This window comes from Leucoraja erinacea, chromosome 5, assembly GCF_028641065.1.
Source record: "Leucoraja erinacea ecotype New England chromosome 5, Leri_hhj_1, whole genome shotgun sequence".
Taxonomy (NCBI): Eukaryota; Metazoa; Chordata; class Chondrichthyes; order Rajiformes; family Rajidae; genus Leucoraja; species Leucoraja erinaceus.
Window position 1 is genome coordinate 20,521,893 of NC_073381.1, and position 20,194 is coordinate 20,542,086.

Genomic DNA, 20,194 nt, shown 5'->3' on the forward strand with positions numbered 1-20,194 from the left:
TCTGTTGATTTCACAGTGTACCACAGTCCCTTAGTATGTATCGCCTCTGCGTTCCTTGGCAGCTACATTTCGTGCCTTTATAGCAGTGGGGTAAAAACTGTTTTTAAGTCTGTTTGTCCTTGTAGATCTGTACCGTCTGCCTGACGGCAACAGTTCAAACAGGGAGTGTCCGGGATGGGAAATGTCCTTTATAATACTCTGGGATTTTTTGATGCAGCGGGGACTGTGTAGGTCCTCCAAGGTAAGGAGAGGGCAGCCGACAATCCTCTGGGCGTTGTCAATGGTCCTCTGGAGCGCTTTCCTCTGAGCCGCTGTGCAGCTGGCCCTTATGGGTGACCACGAGCCCTGTTTTCTTTTTAAACATGCCCACCTGCAGCAGCTCCCATCGGACATCCGCCTGCAGCTTGCCAGCGACCCTTTCACCAACATGCAGTCGGTGGGCGAGCGCGCCGATCAACTTTGGATGGCCCGTCAGCAGTCCCTGGATGCGCTGGAGATCCTCCGGACGGCACCGGGGGGGCGCACAGCAGGTCGGTGCTTCAATTGACCGCGTCTCCGCCGTGCCTAAACGCCCTCAACAGCGGGATCCGGCTGCCATTGCGCACCCGGGCGCCGGCACGTCGTCCCAGCGTGGCCTGCCGTCAATTCCTTTGGACGCCACCAGAGGTCGCTGGTGGTCGGATCAGCCCGCACCTCCACCTGTTTCTACAAACAGCAGCAGGGGGAGCTGGTGCTACTATCACCACCGCTGGGGGGTTGCAGCTCGTCAGTGTCGGCAGCCCTGTACGTTCCCGGGAAAGGTGTGGGCTGGCCATCAGTGATTGCTTCAGCGGCCAGCCAGATTCGTCGCGTGTTTGCCTGGGATGGCCACACTGGGGCTAGTTTCCTCCGACTGGTCCGGGGAGGCTCCCAACTACGAAGATAAGAGCAGGGATTTTTGGCGCGAGACTTGTCTTCAGTCTCTCACTGAAGCGGAGAGTAGTGTGCTGTGCTCATTAAAGCCTTTACAGAATTTGCCTGGCTCCTCGCCTTCATTCCGGGCTCTCTCACGCACCCGCTACAATGTAGTTTGACTGGATTCTACATCCAACAATTGTAGTTCAATTTTTACATATTAATATCTCCAGAAAATAAACTGCCCATACAAAACTAACCACCTTTCTCTAATATAGGATAATGAAAGCTGTTGCCACGATGTACCTCTGAACACGATATACGCGGGTCCATGGGGGTACAAGCGCGAGAATGCGAGCCACTAAATCCACCAGTGTGCTGGGTGAGTAACTCTTGTATCGGCCAGTCTTCCACAGCTCATAAAGTCCCGTGCCACGAATCACTAGTGTTGGATACAGCTTCATACCATCAGGGCGAAAAGCAGGGTTTTCAAAGAATTCCTGAAACACAAAAAACACAGTAAATCCCTGGGAAAGGAATTAACGTAGTCCGTATGTCCAGTCCCTGTTAAGCTAATGTAAACCGCCCTGACTCAGAGGACACAAGGTTGAGGGAGCAGAGGGTGCAACTCAAAATGCTTCTTAAAATCTGTCTTTATTAAGCTATTTGATAGTTCAACTGTAAAGTGGAACAATGTTTTAACTGGTTGTTCTGCTATAAGACAACATCTACATTTGTAAGAAAATTTGCATAATAGAAGGGCGTATTGTAAAGACAATTGTGGGGGAAAGGTGATTAGGGGGGTGCCGATAGCATTTCAGACTTACATTAACAAATCTACTTTTTTTGCAGGATTTTCCAAAATAATATTATTTAAACAGCCACGAGTTTATTTTTGTTACTACATGCTAAAAATAATAAAGGCTGCTTTTTTACATTATTTCCCATTGCACGTGTCAATTGAAGCGATTGCTCTTGAATTTCAATGACCACCTGCAGTGAAACTGAAAAACATAAAGGGTCTGTCCCACTTCGGCGATTTATTTGGCGACTGCTGGCGACTGTTAGTCGTAGCAGGTCGTCAAAAAAGCGGCGTCTGGATCCCCGCCCCCGCCACGACAAGCTACCATCTAGTCGACATCAAGCTACCGACAACCAGCGACCCATTAGGACGTCCACACCTACGACAACCTACGACCACACAGGCAACAACCTACGACAACCAAAGTCCACCCGCGACAAGCTACGACAAGCAATGACCCTGTCCGCAACAACTGAAGACAATTCAGTCGCCGGTACCTGTTGCCAGTTGACGTAGGTAGTCACCAATGGAATTCATCGAAGTCAGCACCCGGCGACAACCAACGTCACTGGCGACAACCTACGACAGCACCTGCGCCAAGAGTAAACAAGCTACGTCAAGCTCACAGTTGCTGAAAAGTTTTGAACATTTCAAAATCCAGCAGCGACCAGAAAAACATTACGACTCTTTAGGCGACTTGAGGAGACTACCCGTGACCATACAGGTGGCACAGTCTAGTCACCTGTAGTCGCCGAAAAAAACGTCTAAGTCAAGTCAAGTCACTTTTATTTCTATAGCACATTTAAAAACAACTCTCGTTGGCCAAAGTGCTTTACATTGGTGGAGGTACTAACGTTATACAACGTTGGTTCATAGATTAAGTACTTACATAAATACATATATATAGCCCTCCCTCAGAGGACGTCATGAAAGGCTTGAGAGAAAAGATGTTAAGTCTTGACTTATAGGAGTCAATGGAGAGGGCAGTACTGATGGGAAGAGGGATGCTGTTCCACAGTCCAGGAGCTGCAACCGCAAAGGCGTGGTCGCCCCTGAGCTTATGCCTAGACGGATGTTCAGTAACCCCAAGTCGGCCGATCTGAGGGACCTGGAGGTGGTGTGGTGAGTAAGCAGACTTTTGATGTAGGTGGGGGCAAGCCCGTTAAGGGCTTTGTAGACATAAAGAAGTATCTTGAAATGTATTTGGAACTGCACAGGGAGCCAGTGGAGAGAGGCCAGAATCGGGGTGATGTGGGTCCCTTTTTTCGGGTGCCTGTCAGGAGTCTCGCTGCGCCGTTTTGGACCAGTTCCAGGTGGGACAGGGAAGATTGGCTGATGCCATTGTAAAGGGATTTGCAGTAATCGAGACGCGAGGAGATAAATGTGTGGATAATCTTTTCGAGGTCATCAAACTAGAGGAATTGCTTTATTTTAGCTTTCGTCCGAAGCTGGAAGAAGCTAGCTTTTACCACAGCATCGACTTGTTTGTCAAATTTCAATGCTGAGTCAAATATCACACCAAGGTTTTTATTTGGTCAACCAGAGGGGAAAAATGTAATTTGGGTACAATCAGAAATGGAGTACAGATCCTTCAGCTGTAGGGATGCCAAGAGATTCATACACAAGAATAATCATTTTTATATTCAGGCATTGTATAACAACATGCATTCAGTCAGTAAACAGGACTTAGTGCAAACTGGAACTGTGAATCAGAGATTTAGAAAATATCGAGAGCAGAATGGGACAAGCCTACCAAGAATAGTCAAATCTGGAGGTAACATAGGGATGGATGGCTAAGGATTTTAGCAAAAGAACTGTAACACAGAGGAAAAATGGTGATGTTATAAAGGTCACAATATGCAGTGTTAATGACTGTGCACATGGATGTTGCAAGGCTTTTCTTAATCAAATATAGTACCAGTGAACAGCCTGCCTCAGCCTCAAAATAGGAGGGAAGGGAGATGGATTTGGTGGTCATGGAACAAATGTTGTAGTTGGCGTTGTGAACCAGATCTTTTGTCTTCAACTATTGAGTTGGGGGAAATTTCTGTTGACCTTAAGATAGTCAATACTGAGATAGTGTCTGCAGGTTTTTAAGAATTAATATAATTGAGAGGCACTGTGTAAATAGAAAACAGAAGCAAACCTGCAGAGGCATGCAAACTTGAGAAAGGAGTATGCCAGATATTTGTGCCAAGTTAATGACTAGGTTTTTGGATGTATGCACAGCGCCCTCCATAATGTTTGGGACAAAGACCCATCATTTATTTATTTGCCCCTATACTCCATAATTTGAGATTTGTAATAGAAAAAAAAAATCACATGTGGTTAAAGTGCACATTGTCAGATTTTAATAAAGGCCATTTTTACACATTTTGGTTCCACCCAATTCAGGGCACCTTAAAGTTTGGGACACTGCAATATAATGTAAATGAAAGTAGTCATGTTTTGTATATTCTTGCATATCCTTTGCATGCAATGACTATTTGAAGTCTGCGATTCATGGACATCACCAGTTGCTGGGGGTCTTCTCTTGTGATGCTCTGCCAGGCCTGTATTGCAGCAATCTTTAGTTGATGCTTGTTTTGGGGGCTAGTCCCCTTCAGTTTTAAGTACCGTATTTCCCTGCAATGAAGACGCATCCCCAATTTAAGTTGCTAACTTTAAATTTAAGGTTAGCTACCCTCAACAACCACCTCCATTGGTTGCGCCTGTGCCGAAGGACACCGTGGCTTGCTGGTGGGCAGGCTGGCAGAAGCCACTAAGGTGGAGGCTGGTTCCACTGTCCAGTCCCGGCGGCCACTCGCAGCCACCCAAGCAACTTCCCTCCTCCAGAATCCCTACATGCTGTGAAAGGAACTAATCCATCCATCCCCCCCCCCCCCCCAATTTTCATGCCTTATTTTTGGGTAAAAAATAGAGTCTTCAATGCCAGGAAATACGGTACTTCTTAGCAAACTGTAACCCGGCCAGCCTATTTTTGCAGCTAACCAGTGGTTTGCATTTTGCAGTGTAGCCTCTGTATTTCTGTTCATGAAGTCTTCTGCGGACAGTGGTCATTGACAAATCCACACCTGACTCCTGAAGAGTGTTTCTGATCTGGTGGACACGCGTTTCGGGGGTTTTCTTTATCATAGAGAGAATTGTTCTGTCATCAGCTGTTGAGGTCTTCCTTGGCCTGCCAGTCCCTTTGTGATTAGTAAGCTCACCAGTGCTCCTTCGTCTTAATAATGTTCCAAACAGTTGATTTTGGTAAGCCTAAGGTTTGGCTGATGTCTCTAACAGTTTTATTCTTGTTTCTCAGTCTCATAATGGCTTCTTTGACTTTCATTGGCACAACTTTGGTCCTCATGTTGATAAACAGCAATAAAAGTTTCCAAAGGTGATGGAAAGACTGGAGGAAAGACTAGGTACTGAGAGCTCTCAGTACCTAGCTGCAAGCTGCAACCATCCTTCCATTGATGAACTATACACAGCAAGGGCCAGGAAGCGAGCGGGCAAGATCATCTCCCTCTCACCCTGGCCACAAACTATTTGAATCACTTCCCTGTGGAAAGCGACTCTGGATTGTCAAAGCTGCCCCAGCCAGATATAAAAACAGTTTTTATCTACGAGTAGTTACATAGAAACATAGAACATAGGTGCAGGAGTAGGCCATTCGGCCCTTCGAGCCTGCACCGCCATTCAATATGATCATGGCTGATCATCCAACTCAGTATCCCGTACCTGCCTTCTCTCCATACCCCCTGATCCCCTTGGCCACATCTAACTCCCTCTTAAATATAGCCAATGAACTGGCCTCAACTACCCTCTGTGGCAGAGTTGCTCTACTCAACAGCCAAAAAGCTGTAACCTCCCTTTGATCTGGTATTTTGTTGGTTCACATGCTTGATCAACGGTGTTTTATCATTAATGTTTTATTATTAATGTTTAGTGTTTTCGGAGTCATTCGTAACTGTCACTGTATGTCATGTTGTTACTTGTAGGCGGAGCACCAAGGCAAATTCCTTGTATGTGAATACTTGGCCAATAAACTTACTTACTTACTATCTTATACCTGCATTAAGGTGGCATTTAAACACACCTGAGCAATTACAACCATCTGTGAAACCATGTGTCCCAAACATTATGGTGCCCTGAAATGGGGGGACTATGTATAAACACAGCTGTAATTTCTACATGGCGAAACCAAAATGTATAAAAATACTCTTTTGTGGTGCCACATTTTAATAGAATCTGACAAGATGCACTTTAACCACATTTGATTTTTTCTATTACAAATCTCAAATTGTGGATTACAGAGGCAAATAAGTAAATGATGGGTCTTTGTCCCAAACATTATGGAGGGCACTGTGACTAATAGCTTAAATACGGCTGCACAGTGGCACAGCCGGTGTAGCTGCTGCCTCACGGTGTCAGAGATCTGGGTTCAATCCTGACCAGGTGCTGCCTGTGTGGAGTTTGCACATTCTCCCTGTGACCGTTTGAGGGTCTTCCGGGTACAACTGTAAATTATCCTTCATGTGTAGGGAATGAATGCAAAAGTAGGATAATAGAATTAGTGTGAACAGATGATCGATGGTCGGCATGGACTCAGTGGGTCGAATGGCCTGTTTTCACATTGCATCTTAAATCAATAAAGATGTAATTTAGAGTGTGTAATTTAGCATTACATATTCTGTGGGGTTTTTCTTGCACCTTTGTGAATACCACACGTACTCTCAGAAATATCCAGTAAATTTATTCTGTGTTCTAAAATGATCTCAATAGTAATTTATTGTCTTATTAATATTAACCAATGGATCCTAAGTTAATGTGAAGCATTGTCTGGTTAATAGAAACACAGGAGAATTCAATTAATCTCACTGTGTCTCTATCAGTGCCAATTATTTTAATAGCCATCCTCTCTTTCATTACCCATGCAGTTATAATACCAAAATGGGCTGGTTGCCAATTTGAACTAACTCAATTCCAGTTGCAACACGGATACAGACTTCAGTGGAACAGCCAAGAGGCAACATGACACATCACAAATCAACACAAGCAACAGAGTCTCCTGTTTGTACTGGGAGGTGTTTCAGCAATGAAAGGAGGATCAAGATTTCCCTCATGTGACCACCATCACTCCTCATGTTGGCAGCTTCATATGACAAGCTAAATCAGTATGCCCATTCTGAATGTAGCTGCAGATAATCAACAATATACTGTGCACGTCTTGGCTCAAGAGGGTGCTGCCTGTTCCAGTGGCACGCCCAGTTCTCCCACCGAATTACAAAATACATTAGTTAACAGCTTACATCTTCCATGGGCTGAACTGAACCGGGGGAAATTTATCTGCTGTGAAAGATACAGGCTCCTCGCAGTTCATTTCTCCACCACTCACATGTAAGTATCAACAGTTTGAGGTTCTACAACTGAATTGCAAAAGATTTTACAGGACTAATTAAGATGAGCCAATATTTATCCTTTTCAACAGTCTGGTCATTATGCTATATGATGGAATACCTCCACTTCCCTCTGTACTTCCCAAATTTGAATACAATGACTACATTTCCAAGAGTAGAACACACAATACAGCAAAGGAACTGGTCCTTCGGACCACAATACCAGTGCTGAACATGATGCCAAGACCAACTCTTATCTCATTGTACATATCCATATCCTTACATTTTTTATACATCCATATGCCTATACAGAAGCCTCTTAAATGCCACTATCGTATATGCTTCCATCATCATTCTTCGCAGCGCATTCTAGGAAATTTACCATTCTGTTAAAAAAAAACTTGCCCCACACATGTCATTTAAACTTTGCCAGCACATCAGTAAAAAAGTTAAAATAAAATGTGATTCAAGCAGGAACTATCTAAAATTCAAAAGATTATTTACCGACCTAGATCAAATAGCATAGTTGATGGAATTAGGGTGTAAAAAAGTCAGTCTGAAGAAGGGTCCCGACCCGAAACGTCACCTGTCCAAGTTCTCTAGGGATGCTGCCTGACCCACTGAATTCCTCCAACACTGCGTGTATTTTTTATTTTCCAATGTATTTCAGGAGTTACGAAAACAGTATTTCTAACCACGTTTCAGACGTGGCAATTGATTATATTGTCATTTTAAGGGACTTGGCAAAATAAAACTCATAAGGAAAAGAGAAAATAATATTAGTGAAGAACCTTGACCTTGAGCAAAGGTCCATAAATCTGAAAGGGGAATTTATAACTTTCTCTTGGGATAAGAACCAGTCGTCAGGTGCTTGGAATGAGCAAGATAGGAAGTCAGGTTGTGTCTTTTGTCACCAAAAACCACTCGAAGAGCACCTGAATTCAATGTGACGATGGCTATTGATGGTGCTCCAACAGGATTCAATTAGTTGTAGATGAAGCCGAACAAATTGAAAACAGGAGATAGACACAAAAAGCTGGAGTAACTCAGTGGGACAGGCAGCATCTCTGGAATGGTGACACCATCAAATGGGTGACGTTTCGTGTTGAGACCCTTCTTAGACTGGTTAGGGATAAGGGAAATGAGAGATATAGACAGTGATGTGGAGAGAAAAAGAATAATGAATGAAAGATATGCAAAAAAAAGTGATGATAAAGGAAACAGGCCACTGTAAGCTGTTTGTAGGGTGAAAATAAGAAGCTAGTGCGACTTGGGTGGGGGAGGCATAGAGAGAGAGAAGGAATGCCGGGGCTACCTGAAGTGAGAGAAATCAATATTCATACCACTGGGCTGTAAGCTGCCCAAGCAAAATAGGATATGCTGTTCCTCCAATTTGCATTTAGCGTCACTCTGACAATGGAGCTGGCCGAGAAGAGAAAGGTCTGCGTAGGAATGGGAAGGAGAATTAAAGTGTCCAGCAACCGGAAGATCAGGTAGGTTCAGGCGGGCTGAGCGAAGGTGTTCCGCGAAACGATCGCCCAGTCTGCGTTTGGTCTCGCCAATGTTTTAGAGTCCACATCTTGAACAATGGATACAGTAGATGAGGTTGGAGGAGGTGCAAGTGAACCTTTGCCTAACCTGAAAGGACTGTCTGGGCTCCTGGACAGAGTCGAGGGAGGAGGTATAGCGACAGGTGTTGCATCTTCTGTGGTTGCAGGGGGAAGGTACCGAGGGAGGAGGTGGTTTGGGTGGGAAGGGATGAGTTAACCAAGGAGTTGCGGAGGGAACGGTCTGTGCGGAAGGCGGAAAGGGGTGGAGACGGGAAAATGTGGCTAGTGGTGGGATCCCGTTGGAGGTGGCGGAAATTTCGGAGGTTGGAGAAAACAGGTGTGGAGTATGGGAAATACATCAGGAGAGAAGACAAGCAAATAGAGGCTAAATATTCAGTGATATTGTTTGACCAATATGCTCAAGAATTGCAACATTGACAAGGTATTTTTGCAAAGGTTGGTCTTCAAAAGGAAACCACAGAGGTCTGCAGTTGATATATTCAAAGGGAAAACTGTGCATGGATGTACTGCAAGAACGAGGGTCTGAGGAAATGAGTATATAAGTGTGGTGTGAGACACGAGCTAGATTTTCTTTATCGTGGAGTCTTTCAGCCTCCAAGGCACACTAAATGGACACTGGTTGAGCAACGTTTTTTTGTTTCCTCTGGGTATGTGAATACTCAGGAAATGACAATAAAGATATTACAATACAATTAGCATGGACAGACAGGAGGGTCATGAGAAGTTTTCACTTACAATTTAAGGTGCGCCTATGCATTTCTCTTCAAGTCAGCTGCCTCCTATTTGTCTAATTTCATACTGCCCTTTGGACCAATCGTCCACCATTTTCAGTATTTTAAGACTTCTTGCATGAAGATGAAGCAAAAAAATTGTTCTATTTCTTCAGCATGTTCTTATTGTCCTTTTTTAGTCTGTAATCACCCACATGAAACTATGATAATCTTTTCCTTTTTTTTTACATATCCACAGAGGCTGCTCCAGTCTGTTTTTATGTTTCGTGCAATTAATCCTTTGCATCACATCATGTATTAGTTTATCACCATTGAGTACATAAAGTATCCGTGCTTCAACCGTGGCATCCAACAATTTGGAGCCACTCAATGATGCAGTAAAACCCACGAGTATCGTGTATCGTATCAACATTAAAAAAAGTGGCATTGATTAGTTTCGAGTTTTGTTCGACATGTGTTTTTGATAACTGTGACAGCAATGAGTTTAGTCGCAAAAAAACTATTTCAACCCTGGCTTTAACTAATTGTTACAAGGACTTCTGCACTCAGTGAGTATCTCAAGCTTACGTGACAATGTACGTTGCACGAACCACACCCAGAGTTCCTGCAAAGGGGAGCAATGTGTCTGGAGTGAAAACCCCAACTCTGATGATAAATCACAGCTATAATCAAACAGGTACAGGTATAAAGAAGGTGCAGGAGCCTGAGAACTGTAACTTCCAGGTTCAGGAACAGCTTCTTCCCTACAGCCATCAGGCTATTAAACACTACAACCTCATAAGCTATGAACTACAATAGACTATTATTATTATTATTATTGCACTGTTATTGTTTGTTCTTTTTTCCCCTGAGTTTTGTTATATTATTTATTATGTTTACATATTCTGTTGTGCTGCAGCAAGTAAGAATTTCATTGTTCTATCTGGGACATATGACAATAAAACACTCTTGATTCTTGTCCAGCATCGAAATTTAAAAAAAAAATTAACAAACTGTTCAGAGCACTGATAAAGCTCCAAGGTAATTATTTCCTTCTACCTTTCAGTACCAGTTAGCCAACATTAGCAGGAGAATGGTTGGAAAATGGGGCAGCAAGGAAGACAATAAAACACACCAATGTTGCAGCATCAGCTCCTCTGGGCAACCTGTGCCACCTCTTGGAATGATAATCAGTGTTAAGATTGGGTGAAATCCCGTTTCCACAACTGTGTTTCCTTTCACTCTCAGATGATCTAGCAAATGATGACAAATATTTTATCGTTTGGGAGCAATATAACAAATGTAAATCTCTGAAAGTGCTTGAAAAGACCAATTGACCAATGGCCTTTCTCCAATCAACTATGCCACAATTGGGAATCTTGTTCTCCCCCAACAGTTACTGTATAATCTCCTGGGACAGCAAATCAAGAGCTTTCTTTCCTGCATTGTACAAAATTGATTTAGCAGACACCAAATGTTAATTAATCTACTCCAGGCCTTTTCTCAATACAAATTTTTGCTCGCAGCCAGATCAAGTTTGCTTAAAACCAAATCCTTTGCTTATTTAATTCAGACTGGTTTCTTGCTGGTAACCCGTATCTGTGGTACAACATTTATTGTCAATTCCATTGTCTCCATCAGAACATGGTTTATAAAACATTTGGACCGGCATATGGATAGGGTCAGTTTAGGTGGATATGTCCCCAACATATCCAGGTGGGACTAGTGTCGACAGAGCCACAAGGAGTCTTGCTTACAACATTATCATCATATAATCCTATCTGGTTCACCAATATCCTTAACCAGTCTGGTCTACATCCAGAACTGTAGCAATATAATTGACTTTTAATGCCAAACCGCTCAGTGTATCATTATTATTAATATTAAAACAGAGAAAGGATAAAACTGGATGTAATACTGGTATCAACCTTTATGAAAAATAAACACTCTTGAACTTGTTTCTTTTGTCTATTTATGGATCAATCAAATTAGCTGATCACATTGCTGTATCAAACCAACACTCAGTTCTCCCTCTCGTACAGAACTAAAACACCAAGATTTATAAAAGTATGAATGTTTGAAAAGGAGGGCTGTGTGGATAGACACTCACAATGAACTGCTCGATGTCTCGCTCCAGACCAACATTTGGGAGGTCAGGCATCATATGGGCCACAACTTTAAAACCAGCGTCCTTTGCCAGCTGAAATGACTCACACACTGCTCTGACTGTGTGACCTCTGAGGAAAGAAGAGAAGCAAATGTTAACCTGATGATTCATGTGCTTTCTGCCGTGGGCTCCCAAGAGACACACATCAGCAGAATACAGTCAAACAGTAGCAATTATATTCAAAATAAAAATCAGATTGATTACAAGAATCAATGACCAGGAACGTAAAACAATGAAACACTTTAACAAAGTCAGGATCGGTGTTTCAGTTGTGGACCTCAGCAAGCATGATGTAGACAGATGCTTTGAAAGTGATAACATTTTCTACACACAACTTGTCCATTGGAGACCGTGGCCTTCACTATGCACTCGGCTTCTGTCCCCAACACCCAGTGATTGTTAGCAGACTCGAGTGTACACTGAGCTGAGAGGCAACACCACTCTAGTCAAGCTGTTAACGAACACAAACGAACACTGAGCCATGGAGGGCCAACATTTGTTGTGGAACAAGGAGGGACTGAGCAAGGGGTTTAAAACACAGAACAAAGAAGAGAATATTAGGAACACATCAATACGTTATATTGTGGGAAGTATATTGTATTTTATTTCTAAATTGTACACTGTTCAGATATGCCAGAAGACACTTCATAATATACCTCACAAGGGATCATGTGCTGCAGTTGAAATCACGGAATTGTGGAACATTTATTGATCTGCTAGGAAAACAGATTGACTAGCACAAAAAAGAATTAAAAAGGGAGGAATTCAATCTTCAGGATTACCTCAAGATGCCTCACAGGTTTGTTTTGGACTATCAACTATGCTTCTATCTGTAAGTGATAAAATGTGCAATATAGAATCACATTACCAATTACACATGTATGTGATCAGTTACGAGTAGTATACATAGAAATTAGGTGCAGGAGTAGGCCATTCGGCCCTTCGAGCCTGCACCGCCATTCAATATGATCACGGCTGATCATCCAACTCAGTATCCCGTACCTGCCTTCTCTCCATACCCTCTGATCCCCTTAGCCACAAGGGCCACATCTGACTCCCTCTTAAATATAGCCAATGAACTGGCCTCGAGTACCCTCTGTGGCAGAGAGTTCCAGAGAATCACCACTCTCTGTGTGAAAAATGTTCTTCTCATCTCGGTTTTAAAGGATTTCCCCCTTATCCTTAAGCTGTGACCCCTTGTCCTGGACTTCCCCAACATCGGGAGCAATCTTCTTGCATCTAGCCTGTCCAACCCCTAAGAATTTTGTAAGAATTTTGTAAATTCTAGAGAGTATAAACCAAGTCTATCCAGTCTTTCTTCATAAGACAGTCCTGACATCCCAGGAATCAGTCTGGTGAACATTCTCTGCACTCCCTCTATGGCAATAATGTCCTTCCTCAGATTTGGAGACCAAAACTGTACGCAATACTCCAGGTGTGGTCTCACCAAAACCCTGTACAACAGCAGTAGAACCTCCCTGCTCCTATACTCAAATCCTTTTGCTATGAAAGCTAACATACCATTCACTTTCTTCACTGCCTGCTGCACCTGCATGCCTACTTTCAATGACTGGTGTACCATGACACCCAGGTCTCGCTGCATCTCCCCTTTTCCTAGTCGGCCACCATTTAGATAATAGTCTGCTTTCCTGTTACATATAGATATCTAGTGAGCTGGAACATGGAAATACATCTGTTGAAAGTCCTGCTATGACCATACCACAATTACTCTTCAGTTCTGGACACTACACCACTGGAAGGATAAATTGTTGACCTCACTCCAAAGACAATTTGCTCTAATCCAATGGAGAAGCAGTTACACATTGTATCCTGCTTTGAAAGTTCAGTCAGTTTCACGGAAGTAGAAGCCTCAGCCTCAAAGTTACACTGAGGTTAGTACATCAGTATTAAACGGGATGGGATGCGCCTGTTCCTATGCCTCTAACGCATATTTTTGAAAATGCTTGTATAAAGCATTTGGGTTTCAAAGCAATACCCACCTGTTAGTATCTCTGGCTACATCTTCATAGACACTTTGTACTCCAATTTCTAGCCGTGTGCACCCGTACTGCAGCATGTCACTGAGGTGGCGTTTCAGGCAGTAGTCTGGTCTGGTCTCAATCGTGATCCCAACGCATTTGGTATTGCTACGCTCAGAGTACCTGAAATCAGATTAAAAACGATTCATTGATGTAATGATTACCTGGATGAAGGCAGCAGCAAAATAGTGAGCAGCTCCCAAGTCACTATATAAGTTGTCCAGGGTCTCAGCGTAACGAAGATGTCAGTAACAATGCTACTGGCACGCAAAAGAAAGTACATAATACTCACATGTTCAAACCTATTTCAGAGAGCCCAGAGAGAATACAGTGCAGAATTAATTAATTTTCTTCTATTAGAATGATACACCCGTATGTCAGGCTTGTAATGAATATGTTGAGATGAGGTGTCCCATTCCCCATACACACCAGTCCAAACACAACTTAACACTTGTCACCCATGCAACAAACTTGGATCAAGGCATTGAGTTCTGGAGCAGAGGTGATACCTTCTGCCCTCGATCCGGTAGGCGGCGCGGCTCTGGCCAGCAGCGGCCTCTGCAGCCTGTCCGCGTTTTTGTTATTTTTTGTCTGTGTTTCTGTGTAGTTTTTGTTATTTTATGTTGGGGGTGTGTGTGTGGGGGGGGGGGGGGTGGGGGGGGGGGGGGGGGGGGGAAAACTTTTGAATCTCTCCCTGCACTGGAGACCCGACCTTTTCTCGTCGGGTCTCAGGTGTCGTTGAGGCCGCAACGAGGAGCGGCCTCCAACGGGAAGAAGCCGGGGACTCTGGTGCCGACTCACCGTTGCCGTCGCGGAGCTGGCCGAGACCGGAGCGGGTGGAGCGGTGGAGGAGCGCTGCCGCTGCCGCTGCTGCTGCCGATGCCGCTGCTGCTGCTGAGTCGGAGGCTGCTACTGCGGGTCTGCGGACGGCTCGGGGGAGACCGCTTTTCGGGCTGCTGCAACGGCGAATTCTCCCGCCCGTGTTGCTGGGTCGAAGAGCTCCTGGAGCGGGGCCTGACACCATTGCCCCGCGCGGCTGGAACGGCCGCGGGACTTTGCGAGCACACACCGGGGGCTCCAACATCAAGACCCGGTGTGCGACCTCGCACCACCCGGCGTGGCTTCAATGGCCGCGGGACAATCGCCATCGCCAGCCGGGGGCTTTGACTTTGACTGTGACATCGGGGGGGGGGGGGAGAGTGCAGTGGAGAGATAAGTTTTTTTGGCCTTCCATCACAGTTATGTGATGGATGTTTATGTTAAATGTAATTATGTTGTGTCTGGGGTCTATTTGTGTGTAATGTATGGCTGCAGAAACGGCATTTCGTTTGGACCCCCAGGGGTCCAAATGACAATTAAATTGACTCTTGACTCTTGACTTTGAGTCACCTTGGTTAAAATGAAGTCCAATGCATCAAAGGGATAACATTGATCGGAGTCATTCCTTGTACAAAGGAACATGGCTGTGGTTGTTAGTGATCAATCACTCCAGCCCTAGGACAAGAGTGCAGGAATTCCACAGGGCAGGGCCTTGGGCCCCGCTACCTTCAGCTGGTTCGTTAGTGACCTTCCTTCCATTATAACAACAGAAGTAACGATAGTCACTGATGGATTTCACCGTACCTTCACTGGTACATGTGACAATAATCTGACCTTGAAACCTTGAACTCTTGGTTTGTGCAGTCAGGGCTCGAAATTAGCGGTTGCCCGGGTGCCACTGACCACTCAAAGTGCCGCCGGACAACCTAAATGGCGAGTCATTTTGCCCGGCTTGGCAACTTGGTTCATACCGAAGGTAGACACAAAAAACTGGAGTAACTCCGCGGGTCCCGCAGCATCTCTGGAGAAAAATAACGTGACGCTTTGTGCCGGCGATGGTTGTGGGAAAGATGCTAAGTGTGGCGTGACGGAGGGTCGGAGCGAATGATGGGCCCCGCACAGCAGAAGCGACGACGGCTTCATTGCCTCCTCCTTTTTCACCCCGCCCGGCCTTTTTAAGGCTGGGCGGGGTGAAAAAGGAGGAGGCAATGAAGCCGTCGTCGCTTCTGCTGTGCGGGGCCCATCATTCGCCGCTGCTGCCACTCCGCCATTGGTGCTTTCAAAACAAATCCCTGGAGGAGGGAGGCGTCGGTCAGATGTGGAAGTAGATGGGGGGGGGGGCTGAGGATAGGGCGCGGTGATTGGAGGAGGGACGTGCCAAAACACTCTCGGCAGACCTGCACTGCAGCCAGGACCGATCACGGTCTCCGGCGCTGCAATCGCTGCCGAACCGCCACTGGACCATCCCCGTCCCCACACAAGAGCCCCCCCCCGGGGGTGGCCAGAAACGTCGGGAGTCAGACGGGCGTGGTGCCCCCAGGCCCACAGCCAGCGCAGATAAGCAGCGCTGCTCAACTCTGCCTATCACTATCTGGATTGAGACAGGGCTGTAGGTGAGACCAAAGATTATAGATGAGCTCCTTTAGTATCTTTGGGCGAGACAGGCAGTTGAGTTACATTTAGCGCTGGATTGAGCCTCCGAAGCCTCACGCGTGTGTGTGAGTGTGCTCTTGCGCGAGCGGCCGCCAAGATATTCTGTCCACGGTCTCCTCCATATTTTGAATTGCGATTTCCGTGCCTGACAGGTGTTGTCCGAGGAGCGCTGGCCTTCCTTTCCACCTCCACTGCCCCTTCCTCTCTCTCTCTGTCTCTTGTACGCCCCCCTCCACTCCTCTTATCCCCCCCCCCCTCCATCTATTCATTCTGCACTGATCTCCCTATCGAACTTGAATTGATTCTCCTGCCACACCCCATCAATCCTACACTGGTCCCCCAATTCATCCTGTACTGACCCCCCTTCCTATCCATCCTGCACCGCTCCTCTCCTTCATCCTGCACTGCTCCACCCATCCAACCTGCACAGATCCCCCATTCAACCCCACCGACATCTCTCACGCTCTCCCCTCACAATTTTACCTACTCCAACCAACACGCACTAATTCCCCTGCCTCAATCCATCCAATCCGCACCGATTGACTTCTCAAGCCCCCCCCCCAACCAACCAGCTTCTATCCACACTGCACTGATTCATACATCATCCCCCCCACCCGACCCTATTGTGCTGGAAATGTCTTCAGAGCGAACATTGACTATGCAATCAAATATGTTTTAATTCCCAATCTTATTTTTTTTTTTAATCCATAAAGATGGATGAATTAAATTGTGAACACGTGAAACATTAAAACCGCAGTGTTCGATTGTCACTGACACGTTATTACAGAATTTATTTTAACGGCAAATCAATGCTCTATATATGGAGTATCAGTATTGTAGTTATTTAATGAGCAACATTCACAACTATACGTTGGTTTCATCCAGGTTTTACTTCTACAGTCATATCCATCACAAATATGGTAGGGAGATATTTCAGTTGAAATTTAACGTTAATTCTGAAGTGGGAATGATGGAAAAAGCATTTATCAACAGTTTTTTTTTTTTTTAATTGTTGCTTACAAACTGTGTATCTTCATTGCCACATACATCTAATCTGAATGTCCGGTAATGTGGCGTCTTGACACCTTTAAATATATTACCAAAAGAACATTTGCTGCATTTATGTCCTTTGGCCATCTCTTGCTAGTTAGTGTAATGTTTAACCTGTCAGATGGGTATAGTCGGTTTTAACAGCTATTATCATAAAATGATTTTTGCAACCTGTTGTGGATAAATTATGTGGGAAGCGAGAGTGTTTCTGTACCAATAGCAATAACGACCCATGCTATGACCATGTCATGATAATCCTTCACAGAAAACATGCTTGCATCAATCTGTAGTGTGCATGGTTAAGCATACATGTTATCAAGGTCCAGGATTTATTGACACAGGTTGATCATACGCTGAATAATCCAACCACATTTTTGTTTTTGAATTGGAAAGAAATAATAAAAATTACATTAATTGCAATGTGTAAAAAAAGTTGAGATACTGTATTATAATTTTGCTGCACGTCATTGCATGTCTTGATTGGTGAATATGTTAGTTTGTGACTTTATTTGAAGCAGAAATAATGTGAATGCTTCATTGAGCGTAATTCCGACTGGTAACTACACACTTCGTCCGAGCACGCGTCATGCAAGCCATCTTAAATGACCACCTCAACTGTCATTTGGCAACCTAAAAAGCTGCCACGGTTGCCCGGCTGGCAACAGGGGAAAAAAGTTAAGCGAGAGCCCTGGCAGTGCCATTTGCAGATCCTCAACGAATGAAGCAGTTCAAACCTGCATACAACAAGATCTGGAGAACGTCCGGGATAATTTGCAAGTAACATCTACGCCACCGAAGTGCCAGCTAATTGCCGTCTCCAACAGGTCTGACCATCTACACTTGAAACTCAGTGGAGCATACACATGGGTAAGAATGAGTCGCAGAGTGGCAGGAAGATTTATAGAGGACATTTTAGAGGTAGCCCAGAGAGTTTAATGTTAATGGATTGTAGGAAAGTAGAATGCACAGAAGTGAATGAACATATTGTAAAGCTGGAAGAGGTTGTGCGCAGGTCAAGCAAGGATTTGAATATTTTGGGACATTAAGTTATAATGTCAGAAAATACAGGGACAATGAATGAACTGAAGACCATATGAAATAGGAGCAAGTGAACTTCTCGTGCCTACTGCATCATTCATTGACCATCGCGGATTTTCTACCACAATGTCCTATTCCGGCACTATCCCCATATGCCACAGTTCTCTTAACATCGAAAAATCAATTATTTTCAATGAACTCAAGTTTAAGCCTCCAAAGTACAGAATTCTAAAGACTCAATGAATGAAGAAACGTTTCTTTATCTTAGTCTGAAATGGCCACGCCTTTATTTGGGAAGACCCTTTTTTCTTAATTCCCTGCATCCAATCAGTTGAGCCAGTGTGATTTTTGTACTTTAATACATTGAGATCTTTCTACATTGAGATACATTCATTCTTCTAATCTTCAGAGAATACATGCCTTCTTCAATCAATTTCTCTTCACATCGCTGACCCAACACTCCTTGAATCAGTCTAGTTAATCTTTGTAACACTTCCTTTATTTATAAACATTTTCTTATAGTCTCTCCAAAGCACTACATAATTGCAGTAACACATCTTAATTCCTGCACAAACACTCTGGTAATAAAAGCCAAAGCATTGTTGGTTTTCGCAGTCACTGATTGCACCTGCAAGTGGAATTTCAGTGGCTTTTGTACATTGACATTGGTCTTCTTTGGACGCAAGTATTATTCCATCTTTGACCACATAAAATACTCTGCTTTTCTATTTCTGCACGAATGTAGGTAGGTTAACGTTCTTCCACCTCACCACTGAATCTGCCATGTTCTTGTTCACTCACCTAGCGTAACCATATCTCTGACGTCTCTTTACATTCACTTCCACGTTCATAATCCCACATTTAATATCAGCTAATTTAGAAATATGACATTTGATCCCCTCAGCCAAATCTTTGATATAGATCACTGCTGCAGCTGGGGTTTATTTGCAACTTACATCATGCCAACCTGAGATGGATCAGTTACCATATAACCATATAACAATTACAGCATGGAAACAGGCCAGCTCGACCCTTCTAGTCCGTGCCGAACACATAATCTCCCCTAGTCCCATATACCTGCGCTCAGACCATAACCCTCCATTCCCTTCCCATCCATATAACTATCCAATTTATTTTTAAATGATAAAAATGAACCTGCCTCCACTACCTTCACTGGAAGCTCATTCCACATAGCTACCACTCTCTGAGTAAAGAAGTTCCCCCTCATGTTACCCCTAAACTTCAGTCCCTTAATTCTCAAGTCATGTCCCCTTGTTTGAATCTTCCCTACTCTCAGTGGGAAAAGCTTATCCACGTCAACTCTGTCTATCCCTCTCATCATTTTAAAAACCTCCATCAAGTCCCCCCTTAACCTTCTGCGCTCCAAAGAATAAAGCCCTAACTTGTTCAACCTTTCTCTGTAACTTAGTTGCTGAAACCCAGGCAACATTCTAGTAAATCTCCTCTGTACTCTCTCTATTTTGTTGACTTGCACCCTGTGCTCTCAGTCAGGCATATTACTTCCAATTCCTGGTTTTAACCTTGTTGACCATCTTCCTGTGTGACCTTAACAAAAAGACTTCTGTAAATCCAAATGCATCATATCTATTTGGTTCCCCCTTATTTATTCTATTCTCAAAGAACTCCAGCAGATTAGTCAAACATTTTCTCTTCATAAATCCATACCAACAGCTAAATCCTAGTGATCTTTTCAACGTGCTCTGTTATGACATTCTTCAATGTAGATTTCAGCACCCTCTGCACTGCCCACGTCCAGCTAATAGGTCAGTAGTTTACTTTCTCTCTTCTTTAACGAATGAGGTCATATTTGTTGCCCTTCAATCCACAGGAACAATTTAAAAAAACTAGATGTTTTGAAGATGGTAACCAGAGCATCCCCAATCTTGGTGTCGCCATCTTACTCGTGGGAGCAGGTCTTTGGATCCTTGACATTGACGAGCTTATGCGCTGTCCAAACAAAACACAAGAGGCTGGAGTAACTCAACAGGTCAGGCAGCATCTCTGGATGATATGGATAGGTGACATATCTGAGTGGGACCCTTCTTC

The 20,194-nt window shown here is 44.2% G+C and overlaps 1 protein-coding gene across 2 annotated transcripts in view; it reads right to left on the reverse strand.

Moving 5' to 3' along the window:
- elp3 (elongator acetyltransferase complex subunit 3) overlaps window positions 1-20,194 on the reverse strand; it is a 79,847-nt gene that overhangs the window by 39,558 nt on the left and 20,095 nt on the right. For both annotated transcript variants that reach the window (XM_055635209.1, XM_055635210.1), the window contains exons 8-10: window positions 13,529-13,690; window positions 11,472-11,598; window positions 1,201-1,394 (exon numbers count right to left, since the gene is read on the reverse strand). In XM_055635209.1, coding sequence (XP_055491184.1) covers window positions 1,201-1,394; window positions 11,472-11,598; window positions 13,529-13,690 — 483 coding nt within the window. The remainder of the gene's footprint in view (window positions 1-1,200; window positions 1,395-11,471; window positions 11,599-13,528; window positions 13,691-20,194) is intronic.